This window comes from Alosa alosa, chromosome 10 (assembly GCF_017589495.1).
Source record: "Alosa alosa isolate M-15738 ecotype Scorff River chromosome 10, AALO_Geno_1.1, whole genome shotgun sequence".
NCBI classification, from domain to species: domain Eukaryota; kingdom Metazoa; phylum Chordata; class Actinopteri; order Clupeiformes; family Clupeidae; genus Alosa; species Alosa alosa.
The window spans coordinates 25,435,519-25,451,656 of NC_063198.1; the positions used below are offsets into that span (position 1 = coordinate 25,435,519).

Here is a 16,138-nt window from a genome sequence, read left to right on the forward strand (position 1 = left end):
CTTTCCCCTTTTTTCTATTGCTTTTTATTAGGCTATTGATTGAATTGATATTATTGTGTATTATAACTATTCTCCTTATTATATTTGACCTACATTCTAATCTGTTCCCTGTTTAATTTTTAAATATTATGTTGTTTTGTATTTATGTGTCGCTTTGGACAAAGGCGTCTGCTAAATCCATAACCATAACCATAACCATATTATTATGTGTTTATTGAACAAAATACAATTTTGAACAAAAAAACGGTAGGCTAGGCTACCACTTCCCAAACAGTCTTGCACTGAGTTCTAGAATCATCTTGATTATGTGTCATAATCCAGCAATGCTCAAAGTTCTATGCATGTCATGGTGACCATGGTAACATTTAAAAGGGGATGTCAAGAGCTTCAGATCTTCATTCTACAGCAATCAGTCAACAAGTACAGGTGATTACAGGTGAGTCTAATGTAATGTAATACCATTTTGTTGTGTCAGTATTCTTAAATATATGAAAATATCTTAAAGAGTTTATGAACATAGAAATGTATATATAGGCCTAGGCTATGCGATAATTTCTTTCTTTTTTTCTTTTGGCCCACCACCCCCCCTCTTTGGAGGACAACTTTATTTTTATTTAAGTAACATATTTTTCAAGTGCAAATATAATTGTCCTACCTCAACCATTTATGTATATGACCCCAGAATCCGTATCATATAGCACCACGTGAATTGAAACATAAAACACATGAAACGCAATAAGGTAACGTAGACAAGTGAGACGGATAGACAGACAGATAGACAGACAAACAGACAGACAGACACACAGACATACACGCAGACAGACAGACATGCAGACATACACGCAGACAGACAGACACGCAGACAGACAGTGGGACAGGACGATGACAGAGCTGACAGTATGGGACTCAGTTCTTTGTAATTAATTGGAAAGGTCTGTGAGTGGTCATGGTAAAGGGCTTTGGTAACATGCTATGTTTGGGTGTTGCTAGTGTGTGTCTACATGTAAAGTGGTGAATGTAGGGGGGAAAGGAGGAAATAAGGTTAAATAAAAAGAAAGGGAGACCAGGTGTTTTCAAAGGCTGACATTTGCTTCTCTCTATGTGCATGATGTTTTTCTATTGTAATATATTCTGTGATTAAGTTTTTCCAGTGAGTGATATGGCATGATTTCTTTGATTTTCAGTTTTGGAGGACTACTTTCTTAGCGACAGTTAGAGAGATGAGCAAGGGTTTTTTGAAAGTGTTGCGTAATGTGGATTTCAGAAATGTCATTAAGAAGACAGAGTGTTGGAGATGATGCAATTCTGGAGTCCAGGATGTTAGATAGTGCCACAGTGATTGTGACCCAAAAAGAGTGGACAGGTTGAGAGAGCCACATGGCGTGCAGATAGTCATCTGTGCTACCTAAAGTGCATTGTGAACAAATATCTGTGTTTGTTAAGCCCATTTTAAACATTTTACTTTGAGTGATGTGAGATCTATGAATGACTTTATACTGTATAAGCTGTAAATTTGAGTTAGTGGTCATGGAAAATGTGTTATTGCAGATTTGTTCCCAATAATCAGGGTTGGGAGAGAACGCCAAGTCATTTTCCCACTTAGTTATTGGGAGTGTTATTGTTGTTTTTAGGTTTGTGATCAGTGTATATAGCTGGGAGGTTAATTTTTTGAAGTTATTCATTTTCATAATTTTTTCTACAAGTTCAGATGGTCGTAATGTGTTGTTGGTGAGGCTTGTTTTATTTTCAAATTCTAAATGAAAGAGACCTTTTTCTCTTTAAAGACAGCGAGTCTCACATAGGCCAAATTATGTATCTCTTCCCCAGAACAGTGTTACAGATACAGGGAAAGAAAGCTAAACAAGCAAAGGACTCAGTATAGACCACAAGACCTGGTGATCCAACCATGGCCGAAAGCTCTGCTAGGGTTCCACATGTCCCCTCTGAAGGGCAGCTGGACTCCAGCTCCCAGGAGGCGTGGCTGGCGCGGCTGATCCCTGACAAGAGAGAGCTGGACCAGTGGGTGAAGGAGCTGGAGAGAAAGGTGGTGAGGGACAGTATGATGGATGAGCTACGGAGCATGAGAGAGGCTTTGGACAGAAAGGCCCAAGAGATGTGGGCAAGACAGTGGGAGAGGCAGTATGTATACATTAATAATACTACACACACACACACACACATACATACATACATACATACTATATACATATGTATATATATAGCAGGAGAGACATAGATACTGGAGACAGTGGGAGAGGCAGTATGTACTCTATACATTAATTATACTAGAGTACACACACACACACACACACACACACACACACACATATACATACATACATATATATATACATATGTATATATATAGCAGGAGAGACATAGATACTGGAGACAGTGGGAGAGGCAGTATGTACTCTATACTCACTCTATACATCAGTAATATGCTGATACTGGAAGTTTATGTATGGGCTCAGTCATCAACACAGTGTTTTTACATCTACAGTATCTATCTGGAGGCACAGAAGAAAAAACAGGAAGAGATAGAGAGACAAGGTGTCCAGCTCACAGGACTGGAGGAGAGAGTGATGGAAAAGGAAAAACTGAGAAAGAGAGATGACAACATGGCAACGATGAGAGAGCAGGAGAGGGTGATGAACGAGCTCAAGAGAAAAGCAGCGGAGGAAGAGAGACATCTAAGAGAGATGGAAGAGGAAGTGAGGGAGCAGGAGAGACTGTTGAAAGAGAAAACAATGGAGGAGGAGAGGATGATAAGGAAGATGGAGGAAAAAGCAAGAGAGCAGGAGAGAGTGTTGAGAGACAATGTGGAGCAGAAAGAAAGACAACTGAGGGAGATGATGGAGAGAGTGAGGGAGAAAGAGAGAATGTTCAGGGAAGAAGCGAAGGAGAAAGAAAGGCACATAAGAGACATGGAAGAAAAAGTGAGAGAGCAAGAGAGAATGTTGAAAGAAAAAGTAAAGGAGGATGAAAGACAGGTAAGGGAGATGGAAGATAAAGTGAGAGGGTGCGAGAGAATGTTGAGGAAACATGTGAAGGAGGAAGAGAGATGGATACGAGAGATGGAGGAGAAAACGAGAGAGCAAGAGAAAACGCTGAGAGCAAACGCAGCGGAGGAAGAGAGACGGGTGAGGGAGATGGCAGAGAAAGTGAGAGAGAAAGAGAGAATGCTAAGAGAGATGGTCAACATGGTGAAAGAGCAGGAAAGAAAGATGAGAGAACTAGAACAATTCAAGAAAGCTGAGGTGGAAAACATGGCAAAACTGAGAGAGCAGGTAAAGAGGAAAGAGATGGAGGTGCAGAAAGGGGAGGAACGGATGCGAACGCTGGAGGAGGAGAGAGTGAACGAGCAGCAGAGAACAATGAGAGCAATGCAGAAAACAGCGAAGGAAGAAGAAATAAAAATGAGAGAGATGGAAGAGAGAGCCATCGAGCAGAAGAGAATCTTGGGAGAGCTTGAGAAAACAGCGAAGGAAGGAGAAATAAAAATGAGAGAGATTGAAGAGAGAGCCATCGAGCAGAAGAGAATCTTGGGAGAGCTTGAGAAAACAGCGAAGGAAGGAGAAATAAAAATGAGAGAGATTGAAGAGAAAGTGAGTGAGCAGGAGGAAATGTTGAGAAAACAAGTGGAAGGAGAAAGATGGATGAGAGAGGCAGAAGGAAAAGCGACAGAGCAGGAGAGAATGGTAAGAGAGATAGAGAAAAGAGCAAAGGATGAGGAAAGAAAAATGAGAGCGATGGAAGAGAAAGCAAGAGAGCGGGAGAGACTTCTCAGAGAGACAGAGAAAAAAGAAAAGGAGGATGAACAACAGATAAAAGAGATGGAAGCAAAAGTGAGAGACAATGAGAGAGTGATGAGAGAAAAAGTGAAGGAGAAAGAAAGACAGATGAGGAAGATGGTGGAAGAAGTGAGAGAGCTGGAGAGAATTCATCTAGAGATGGAGAGACAAGCAAAGGGAAAAGAAAGACGAATGAAAGAGATGGTAGAAGAAACAGCAGAATGGAAGAGAGAACTGAAAGAGATGGAGATTAAAACAAAGGAGGAAGAGAGACAAATGAAGGAGATGGTAGAGAAAGCGAGAGAGCAGGAGCGAATCCACAGAGAGACAGAGAAAGAAGTCAAAGAGCAGCAAGCAAAAGAGCAAAAGAAGAAACTAATGAAAGAGATGAAGCTAAAAACAGAGGATGAAGAACAGAAAAAGAGAAAGATGGAGGAGGAGGAACTGAGGAAAATGAGAGAGAGGGAAGAATTAAAAAAAGTGGCTGAAGAGATGGCCAAGCAGTGGTCCCAGGATGACGACGAGAGCGACACAGACTCAGACGACCTTTGGATGGACGAGGAGGAGAAGGAGATCATCTTGGAGGCTGTCAAGAGACAGGCAGAAATAAAGGAGAGAAAGAAGAGTGTGATTAAAGAGAATGACCAACACATTATGACTGAAGGGAAAAGCTAAAGACGGCAGAAAAGAAAGAAATATGAAAAAGATGGACAAGCCCTATTTTTTCACAAAAAATGTTTTGTTTTTCCTTACTAAGCATTAAAATACAAACATTTAAAGGCCTCACTGAGTCTTTTTGTCAAAAAACTACAATACAGTACCCTGGAACCTTCCGGGGAACCAGCTAAACTGATGAAGACAGCACTGCAACGTTGGAGAACAGTACACATTGGTTGTAGTGTTATCCGATTGCGTCAAAGTCCGAAATCATTCAGAGTAAACATGGTCTAGTGTTATCCAATTGCATGCAGTGAGATTTTTAAATGCATGCTTGTTGCCGCCCCTCGAGTTGGGCTATTACATTGTTCTTGGCCAGACCCTTAATCTTTCTAGATTATCAGGGTCTGGATTTTCCATTTTCCTGGATTTTCCAGATTTTCCAGATTTTCCAGATTTTCCATTTTTCAGTAAAGGTGAAACGTTTACGGTTGCACCTGGTCTAACACAACCAATACACAAAGATGTTTCATTTGTTTATAGAAAGAGAAATCAATATCCTTGTGGCTTTTGTGTCTCCAACTTTTTGGTGTAATTATACCTGATAAATTAATGGAAATTAAAATAGGGTTATAAAGTTCATAGATTTTAAGATCTTTGACAGCCTCATCAGATGATCAGCTGCTTTGTTTTGGCCCCATGGTCAAGAGCACTTGCAAGGAGATTTGTGACAGCAGAGTTAATGGCCATACAAAGTTCACTGGGGGTGAAAATACATACATTGTAGGATCAAACACACACACACACACACACACACACACTACTACATGTCTGTTCAGGTTGTGGTAATAAATGTGTGTTCAATTACTACTGTGAAAATGCCATTGCTTTATGTGTTGTCACGTTCTGTTGACCTTGAGTCACCTCTGAATAAGCACTATTGAAATACAACCATATGGATGCCCATGATATCAAATGTAATTTAATGTTGTATGAAATCAAAGTACATAATTAACAAAGTTTTGAAGGTCGTAAGTATGTCACTGCGCAATGTCGTTAAAAAAAATAGAAAGCTGTCTTATGTGGAGTAATATTCTGACAGTCAGCCCCTACTGGTGTTCATTGTGCCTAATGGAACAATATTTTAGCGCTGGTGAGTGGATTTGTCCTATCAGTAAGTCATGTTCTTATTTGTACTTTACATTATCAAAACCAAATAGCAGGGTCAGCGGAAACTTTCAGAGGTGATATACAAGAATCTCTGTCACCTCAAGAGAAAGATAGAAATATTAACATTACCTATAGAAATATTAACATTAAATTATTTTGAATGGCAGTCAGATGTAGGGGGTTGATGCATGCTTTTTTGTCTAATATAATTTGAACAAATGGCATGGATGCATTTGGGCAGGTAGTAACAGAACAGGTGCTGAGTAAGGGAAATATCGCTGACAGTATCTCAAATCAAGGACGCATTATCGGTCTCACAAGGAGAGAACGTAGCAGAAATTCCCTTGGACAAACACCTGCATCTTGCTGATGTAAGGGATGTATGGTAGTTTTAGCCCCTGAGTAAACGTTGTTGGGTGAGATTGGGCAATAAGTGGTGATGGTCTGAGCGTATATAAGGCCACAGCTGCCCACTGATCATTGTACAGAGGCACCATGGGCAAGTTTCTCATTTGCGTTGGTAAGTCACTCCTTGGAACTCCAGACTTCTCACTATAACAAAGAAAAACTGTTCAAATTGTAACATTTTAGAAATTTTACAAATCCACATTGACGCATGCTTTTATTCTGAATTAGCAACCCTGCAACTATATTGTCTTAAAGTAGATATTTGTATATGTGGACAGAAAGTCTTTACTTAATGACAAAAAAGAATGCCTTAAGAAATAGAATGCAACAAATATGTCTGCATGGTACATTCTCACGGGAGCTTGTTGTAAGCAACATGACTATCCTCTAAGATACAGAAATTGCCGTTTGAACACTTAACCATTTATGCATTACAACTTATTATAACAAGTGATTTTTAACAGTTTGTCTACCAATCTATTACCTACCTGAATATTATGTGCCTGGGGATAACTACCTTTTTTAAATAGTAACAGTCAATGTAATGCAAGTCACAGATGAATGGCCAGATGGCCTACTTTGTAATCCTGTATTATAAGAAATAAAAATGGCTGCTTGTCTTTCCTCTCTGCAACAGGTCTGGCTCTCCTGCTGCATGCGCAGCTAGGTAAGACCGCTCTCCTGACACACACACACACACACACCATGTGAGTGTCTATCAGTGTGTCAGGCCTGGCAGTGACGTTTCTCTTCCTCTCTGTGTGTATCCCAGGATCCTCCTATCTCCTGTCATGTTACTTCACCAACTGGGGTCAGTACAGGCCTGGAGCTGGGAAGTACTTCCCCACCGACATCGACCCATGCCTTTGTGACCACCTGATCTACGCCTTCGCCACCATGGCCAACAACCAGATCAAGAGCTTTGAGTGGGATGACGAGAAACTCTATGCTGAGTTCCAGGCCCTCAAGAACCAGTGAGTATCTGTAGCAATAAGCATCACATGAACCAAAACGTACACAACCAGCTGTGTAAAGGTTGACCGAAGCTGCACGGCTGTCTGTAATGTAACCGGTCCTGATAGCAAACCGGAGGTAGAAGAACAGACAAAGTCAAAGTCAAAGTCAGCTTTATTGTCAATTTCTTCACATGTTCCAGACATACAAAGAGATCGAAATTACGTTTCTCACTATCCCACGGTGAAGACAAGACATATTTTACCAATTTTAAGTCCACAGACAAACATAACATTCAAGTAAACAAAAAGTAAGTAAATAAGTAAATAAGAGGGCACATATAATAATGAAAAAATAAGAGCAGCAAAATTTTGTTGAAATTGTGCATAGACAGTCAATAAAAAACTAGTGCAAAGTCAGGCCAATAAGAGGCTTGGGTAGTTCTGTTTGACATGAGTAATGAAGAAAGTGGCATAGTGGTGCAAGTTATGTAAGAGCAGCAGAAGTGTTGTGTTTTCAGGACAACAACACCAAGTTGTAAAGTGTACAAGTGTGCAAGTGTTCAAGTGTGCAAGTGGAGTAGTGCAGGCTGGCCATTGTGGGTCCAATGTCAGGATGTTATGTAGCTGAGGGTGGAGGGGGGAGAGGAGGGAGAGAGTTCAGCATCCTTACAGCTTGGTGTATGAAGCTGTTGGTGAGTCTGGTAGTGCGGGAGCGCAGGCTTCATGGTGTGTGGTGGATTTTGTTGATAAACATTTTTTATAAACTTTATTCTTATGATCTCCAAAAGATAAAATAACTTTAATTTAACATTTACCAATCTTATTTAAGGAAATAGATAAATCCCTATAGTTTAGACTACAGTCTGATTTTTAAATATATATATTTAAAAAGAAGAGAGAAAAATCCCCACATCACAGCTGACTGCCGTGCTCAGACCATAACTTCCCTAAAGCATATCCAATGCCCTGGGTTCAACTCAATGTTCTGATGTGTCCCACAGGAACAGCGAACTGAAGACCCTTCTGGCCATCGGTGGATGGAACATGGGAACCCCTATGTGAGTACAGATTCCAGAACACAGGAGATTTCTTTAAGGTCCATGACTGCAGTGACTATTCACCAGCTAAGGAAGTAAACAACCTTCCCCAAGTTTCTTTTATTTAATTATAGTTACTGTTACTTACATCACTCTTTCACTCTCTCTTCTGATTTATATTGCCCATCCTCTCTCTCTCTCTCCTTTCCTCAGTCTTCTTATTCGTTTGTTCAAGTTCAAATTCAAGTTCTTTTACTTATCACCAGGGGTGAAAGTAGTTTTTATTTCTTGGTGGTACTATGATATAGAGTTATAATGCACGCCCAGAGCGCCCGCCGAAATTTCACTTAGCCTAATTATTTATTATTTATTTATTTGTTTATTTACTGTATTATAGTCTACTTATCAAGCATTCACTAGGACTTCTTATCACTCTAGTATCACTATTTAACCCACCTGCATCTGTTTTTGATTATGAATAAATTGTAAACACTTAATTTCAACATTTATTTATTTATTTAACCTAGTTACTCTGCTCGCTCCCACTTCCAATCATTTTTTTTTAAATAGGCTACTGTATATCATGAAACACGTTTCTTTGAGTCATGCCTTTTTATTTGGGAGACTGCAACATACTTCTGTCCGCTAAAACACTTTCATTATTATTGCGCAAGATCTGGTTAAGCCGTTACGCTTGGCTGTCTGTCTCTTTGTCTCTCCAGCTAAACACTGCACACATAAAACCAGAATAGGCTATTGAAACATCAGCATATTTTTCTTTAGCCTGTATGTTTTTTTTTATTTGGGAGACTTTCCAAGAAACGTCCGTCTGCTAAAACACTTTGGATACCAGTGCACGTTGGCGCAATTACTGTAGGCTACTGTACGCCGCTTATAGCTTGCTCGTTGTCTGTCCAGCTGCACGGGAGGTTTAGACACAATTCAGATACAGTTCAGAACGATGTATATGAAATATATTTTGGGGGAAACGTGTTGCTTCTGGTAATTTGACGTTAGCAGTTGTGTTGTCATGCTGAAAGTGCTATATTTTTCAGAGACAGTATAGTTTTTTCCGCTTTCGGGCGTACCCTCCAAATATTTTAGTGGTACTCCGTACCGGCCAGTACCGGCTTACTTTCACCCCTGCTTATCACATAAACAGCCATAAACAGTAAACAAACAGCTTGTAGCCTAGTGAGACCAGTTATGAGACCTGTAGTGAGACCAGTAGGGAATCTAGTGAATCATGGATATTGTCTCCCTGTCCAGGTTCTCTGCTATGGTGTCTACTAGTGCTAACCGTCAGACCTTCATCACCTCCGTGATCAAGTTCCTGAGGCAGTACGAGTTTGACGGTCTGGACATTGACTGGGAGTACCCTGGATCCAGAGGCAGCCCTGCCATCGACAAGACTCTCTACACCACCCTCACCCAGGTCACAACTACAGCTCACAATATGTGTGTGTGTGTGTGTGTGTGTGTGTGTGTATGTGTGTGCAGGGGGCGTTGGGCACTTAATACATAACACACTACATCAGTTACTCATGACCTACAGGTCACATTCATAAAAAAACTGTCTGTGTGATTGTGTTTTCTATTATATAAAGTAAATGTTAGCCGTTTAGCTGTTAGCCAGTTACCCATATTTGTGTATAATACAAATACTATTTTGACTCATTAACATGATTTTATGTTTATGAATGTCTGTATCATAATTCATTTGTGAAGCCAGATGACCATTTGACATCACTGTTTGACTTGACTGACTGGTCTTGTGCATACAGGAGCTGCTGTCTGCCTTCGAGGCTGAGGGCACCAAGACCAACCGTCCTCGTCTGATGCTGACCGCCGCCGTCTCCGCCGGCAAGGGCACCATCGACAGTGGATACCAGATCGCCGAGCTCGGCAAGTGAGTCTGGTTCAGTCGTCATGTAAAGAGAATACTGGGAGAACCCAAGAACCTGCTAGGTCTAAAAGTTACCAAAATTCTTGGTCATTTGTTTCTGTAGTGGAAATATACTGGCACATTGTTTAGCAGGCATGGCTAGGGAGGGTTGTAAATCAATTATTGCCTGAAAAAAAAACATATTTATGCCAGATTGTGGGCTAAATAACTAATTATTTAAGCATGAATTTAATTCAAGTGGGTCTGACAACATCCTTCATATGTAGCAACACCCACACAGCACACACACACACACTATGAATGGTGGCCAGAAGCAGAGCCATTTCCATCTGAGTTCCATTTCCATGTCCTTGTCAGGATCCTGGATTACTTCCACGTCATGACCTACGACTTCCATGGCTCCTGGGAGCACGTCACTGGTGAGAACAGCCCCCTGTACAAGGGACCCACTGACCAGGGAAGCCTCATCTACTTCAACATGGTGAGACTCTCTCTCACCCACCCACCCACCCACACACACACACACACACACACACACACACACACCAGGGAGACCTTATCTACTTCAAAACGGTGAGACTCTCTGTCCTTCTTTCACACACACACACACGTCGTGGATTCATATTCTCTACTGCATCCCTGGATCCTCACCTTTAGACAGCGGCCTCTGTGTTGTATGTGAACGTACCTGTATGTGAGCGTACCTGTATGCTGCCCTAACCTGCTCTCCTGTGCTGTGATCAGGACTACGCCATGAACTACTGGAAGAGCCAGGGTGCTCCTGCTGAGAAGCTGCTTGTTGGTTTCGGTACCTATGGACACACCTTCAGACTGGCTAGCGCCTCCAACACCGGTGTTGGTGCCCCCGCTAACGGACCTGGACCCGCTGGACCCTTCACCAGGCAGGCCGGATTCTGGGCCTACTACGAGGTGGGTTTCTGCCAGCCAGTAACATTTGAGCTGGGCTTGCTTCTCTAAATAACATCATGTCATTCATTTGCACGTCAGAGCTTAAATTAATCTTTGTGAGTGTACACCTACTTGGTGAATTTTCGTAATGGGGCTATATTGTTGAGCTGACTTAAAGGTACACTTCAGCAGACATGCTAACAACAGATGCTACCACATTAGGTTTTAGCCTCCTTGCTAGCTTGCCTGCCTCCCATGCCTGAGGTTGTGTGTTCGAATCCCACATGGGGCTGTGTTTTCCAACACAAGGTTACACAGTCATTCATTAGTACATGAATGCTATGCTTCAGTTTACTGAGATCTCAAATGTGGTAAATTCCTGTGTTTACAGTATTGGTTTTGAATTGGTTTCTCTGTGCATACAGGAGTTTATTAATCGTCACTGGAGCTTGTGTTTGACTCCTGCCACTTTAACCCTTAAAGGAGGAATGTTGGGAAATTAACATTCTAAAGAATATCTGGGTTCATTGAATTCAACATAGAATTTTAGAACCTTCAATTGTTGCGGAACTTAGAATGTTCAAAAACCTACACCTTTAAGGGTTAATCCGTCTACTGTTGTTTCCTTACGCAGATCTGCACCTTCCTGAAGGGAGGAGCCATTCAGGCTTGGGACTCCGCCCAGATGGTTCCCTACGCCTACTCACCCACCCAGCTCACCTGGGTCGGCTACGACAACGTCAAGAGCTTCCAGGCCAAAGTAGGTTTTTAATATTTCAAAAACCTTAGATGTGACAGAGAAACTCCATGGTTAAATGTGTCATGTGTTATGGCTTAGTATTTATGGGAGAATTTAATAGTCAACACCTTAGAAAATGGAGCTCTGGGCAATAACATAAAAAGCATGGTTTACTACCCTGTAAGGCAGATGCTGTTTGCACCCAGGTGTCAATAGTCAACAGCGCTATTTACACCTAAGTGAAAATAATGATAATGACAAAGCCAAAGGTTACAACCTATATCAAAGACTAAGTTAACTTGTTTCGGATCGAGTGGCTTACAAAGAGGAAAGGACATTTTTTTTGTGCAGACAGTGGCACAGCATGATAAGAAATAGGCAGTTGATATAGTGTAATGTGTCATGACCTGCAGTGTTGCAGCTGAGCGTCAACTGACTTAACTGACTGAAACTGTTCATGAGAAAGTGTGAGGTCTGACTGAAAGTGTACATGGGTTCTAGATTGATTGGCTTAAGAAGAGCCAGTTTGGTGGAGCCATGGTGTGGAGCTTGGACCTGGACGACTTCAGCGGAACCTTCTGCGGCCAGGGCAGATACCCCCTGATCAACACCATCAAGAGCGGCCTGGGAACCGGAGCCAGTGAGTGACACCAGCCTGATTTAACTCATTTTACTTTTACCGGTGTAACTCTAAAGGCTTCACCCTTACGAGGGGTTTGCCCTGAATGATCCAGCAACAGTCAGCACTCACAAAAGCTGAACTGATGTGACTGTGCATGTATTGGGCCGCATCCATGACCTTCATGGAAGCAACATCCACCAAAGATATTTATATATATATCCACCAAAGATATTTATATATATATCCACCAAAGATATTTATATTTATATCCACCAAAGATAAGAACTGTCCCTGTACAGTACTGAAAGGGCTCAACCTCAAAAGCAGTCCACATGCTAAAGACGTGCTTATCATTAACAGGAGCCACGGCAGTTGTAATTATTCTAAACCGCTAAACACTATGAGGTACTCGCCTTACCTGCTGTCTCTCCTCTCCTCCCCCAGACTGTGCCTCCCGCACCCAGCCTATTGCCCCCGTGACCCCCACCGCCCACGCTCCCCCTCAGCCCCAGGGTGGTGGCGGTAGCAGCAGCGGTGGCGGCAGCAGCAGTGGCGGCGGCAGCAGCAGTGGTGGAAGCGGTTTCTGCGCCGGCAAGGCTAACGGCATGTACCCCGACCCCACCAACAAGAGCACCTTCTACGAGTGCGCCGGCGGCAGGACCTACACCCAGCACTGCGCCAGCGGTCTGGTGTTCGACACCTCCTGCACCTGCTGCAACTGGGCATAGAGCAAATCCTTCTACAACATTCCATCATTCTACATCGTTTCCAGAACATCAAAAAATTAAATAAAAAAATAACCTTGGAGCATGTTTGGTTTTTTTTTTTTGCTTTACTGAAGAGTCTGAATTCATCTTATCATGTAGATTGCAAGCATTGTCCTTTCTTTCTCTCTCTGTGCCTGAAGTTATCAGACATTTCTGAAGATTTCATAGGCCTAATGGATACTTTAGAGTAGACCGTTAGAATAAGGATGATATCTGCATATTTGTTGGACCAAATTTAGATAATAAATAAACTTGATTGAGACAAACATTATGTAGACTTGGCCCATACTGATTTAAAAATAATGAGCCAAAAAAAATGGCACCGAGGATGAATCATTTTTTATGTTATGTTGGTCTCAAGGGCCCACATCAACTAGCCCATAATCACTCACAGTAAAAAATGAAAATGCAATATTATTCTGCTTTAATCGCCCTATCTTCAGTTGAGATGTTCTGAACTGCACCACATTTCATGTGTATGATTAACCTGACATCCTCTGAGGGTATTTCATCCATGGGGGGTATAAAATAAATTGATTTATGTGTACATTTAGTGACTGTACACTCATCGGCCTCTAGATGGTGGTGCTGAGCGAAGGGTTGCTGGTAGAGGATGATGAGAGGAGCTACAATGCAGGACTGTCTTACACACACTCTCTCTTACAAACACACACACACACACACATAAACACACAATCCGTTGCTCATATCTCTAGCTGTCGCTAAGAAAGTAATTCTCCAAAACTGGAAATCAAAGACATCTTGCCACATCAATCACTCGACAAATTTAATCTCAGAACACATTTTACTGGAGAAACACAATGAACACAGAAGAAAGCAAATATCAGCCTTTGAAGACACCTGGTCCCCATTTTTGACATTTCTAAATTCCACAAAAACATAACTACAAGCCGTGTACATTACCAGACACATACACATACATTCTCTTCCGTTGTGTAAAGTTTATATATTTTTTCTTTCCCTTTTGCTTTTGCCCTTGCAGCTATCACTTTACACATAGGAACACACTCTCCACACTCATGCATAACATGTTTCCAAACCCGTCTCCCCTAAAACACCCTAACCGTGACCAACTAATGTGAATCTCAGATCATTCTACTCAATCGCTAATAATACGTTCTTGTGTTTGTCAACTGTCTTGTCCCTCTGTTGTCTGTCTGTCACCTTGTCATGTCTTATATGTTATGTGTTACACTCTGTACGTGGTGCTATAATCTCCCCTCCCCTTATGTACCCAGGGTCTCACTAAACTGGGTGAATGGTTACGGTAGGACAAAGTAATGCACTGTATATAAATCTGTATTGTAACATATTGTGTATGCTATAAAATATATATTTTGCTTTATTAAAAATAAAGTTGTCCTCCGAAGAGGGGGGGCAAAAAAAAAAGACCAGCGTTGGGTGTTTGTGCATTTATGTTAACAAAACATGGTGCACGGACACCACCATCACCGAGAGTCACTGCTCTTACCTACAGTATCTCGTGGTTAATGGTGTGATCCCGATGTCCATTGTGACCATAGATATTAGAAAGCTAGATACCGCTTTGTCCGTCGAGTTCTAGCATCGCGGCCGCCATATTGCTGGGGGCAACACCTTTACTGTCTATGGGCAACACTTGCCGGCAATCAGAGACACCTGTCTGATTTCCAGTCAGAGTCACCTGCTCCTCCATTGGCCTCCAGTGATTGTTGCCCCCACCAAGATGGCGTCGCTATTTACGTACCTTCTGGAGCCCAATGCGGTATCTAGCTTTAGGGTCAAAGTTAACAGAAAAAAAAACACAAATAAAAAGTATGGCAGACGATGTCAGGTTCAACCCATTTTCTTGAGCTTTTGAGATTTTGGCTCCCCGACTAGTATACACTTATTTTGACTTACCCCCATTTGACCTTGAGTAGTTCCCTGTTGTTTAAATACACCAGACCCATATGCAAACGCTAGACTTATCCAGACCATATCCAGATATGGCAAAAGTACCCACTTCCCGTACTCAAGTAGAAGTACAAATACTTGTGTTAAAAAATACTCTGGTAAAAGTAGAAGTACTGATTTAACTTCTTTACTCAAGTAAAAGTAACAAAGTACAGGCTTGGAAATTTACTTAAAGTATAAAAGTAAAAGTAGTCTTGTGAATGACAGTACCTGGACCACACAAATGTTACTAGAGTGGTGTGGCAGTCTCTCTTTTTAAATCTTCCCATAACCTACAGAGCCTGTGGGATAACAAGCATCTCTGAACTGACCACATTTCAGCCCTCTAGGTCAGTTGATATGATTTTTGAAACACAACTGAGCCCTAAAACCAGGTCTTGAGAAGCTGTGTGCAAAAGTAGATCAATATAGAATGAAAAATGAGTACTTTAGACCATTGTTTGCCAAGGTATGCTCATGCGTTTTGTAACGCCCTATGGAAACTCCACATAGGACTTTTGGTTACCCAAAATGCATACTGACAATAAAAGTATGCATTTCTGAGGTTTCTTGTAGACTATTTGGATTGTATGTCAGGTTCTGATATGACTACACAAAATTGAATAATTACACAAAAGTCTCTATTGTTTGTTGTGGGTGTGTATAAGATGGACTATACATCTGCACAACTAATATTGGATAAAACAACATGAATATTTAATTCCTATGGATTCCTGTGAATATTTCAAGACCAGGAATGTAGTGGGAAAATAAGAGGTGGGTAAACTATGAATTCTGTGATCACGGTAAAGTGGACTGCACCCTGCGGTATCAGATTTTTAGAAAAGGCATTCAGAACATGTTTGATTATGGTGGAGGTTACTGTACAATGCTTATAACAATACAAGTGGCATTAAGTGGTTCATAGAGTGTTGATGTGTATATTGTTATTGTGGATAATACAAGTCAAGTCAAGTTTATTTATATAGCGCATTTCATACACAGAGGTCATTCAATGTGCTTTACATAAACAAAACCAAACAATAATAACAAGTAAATGCATAGAAGGGCAATATAGTCAAAGAATAGTTAAAAGGTAAAGATCATAATAAAAAGAAAACATAAAACACAAGGTAAAATAATTTAAAAATAAAGAATAATTAGTAAGCAAAAAACAAAGGCAAAAGTAGTAAAAAAGTAATAAAAGACAAAGTAGAATAATTATCAAGGCAGATTCA

The 16,138-nt window shown here is 41.2% G+C and overlaps 1 protein-coding gene across 1 annotated transcript; it reads left to right on the forward strand.

Moving 5' to 3' along the window:
* Window positions 1–375: 375 nt before the first annotated feature.
* LOC125301797 (acidic mammalian chitinase-like) lies at window positions 376–12,960 on the forward strand. Its single transcript, XM_048254534.1, has 11 exons — window positions 376–436; window positions 6,667–6,696; window positions 6,802–7,003; window positions 7,987–8,043; window positions 9,292–9,457; window positions 9,807–9,931; window positions 10,286–10,409; window positions 10,673–10,858; window positions 11,472–11,597; window positions 12,078–12,216; window positions 12,643–12,960. The coding sequence occupies exons 1-11, from the start codon at window positions 376–378 to the stop codon at window positions 12,924–12,926; spliced, it is 1,500 nt and encodes a 499-aa protein (XP_048110491.1). The 3' UTR covers window positions 12,927–12,960.
* Window positions 12,961–16,138: the final 3,178 nt, after the last annotated feature.

Coding starts and splice junctions, on each gene's coding strand:
- LOC125301797 (XM_048254534.1), top strand. CDS start 376: ATGTCAAGAGCTTCAGATCTTCATTCTACAGCAATCAGTCAACAAGTA. Junction 10,410..10,672: donor GCCTCATCTACTTCAACATG/GTGAGACTCTCT, acceptor TGCTGTGATCAG/GACTACGCCATGAACTACTG. Junction 11,598..12,077: donor TCAAGAGCTTCCAGGCCAAA/GTAGGTTTTTAA, acceptor CATGGGTTCTAG/ATTGATTGGCTTAAGAAGAG.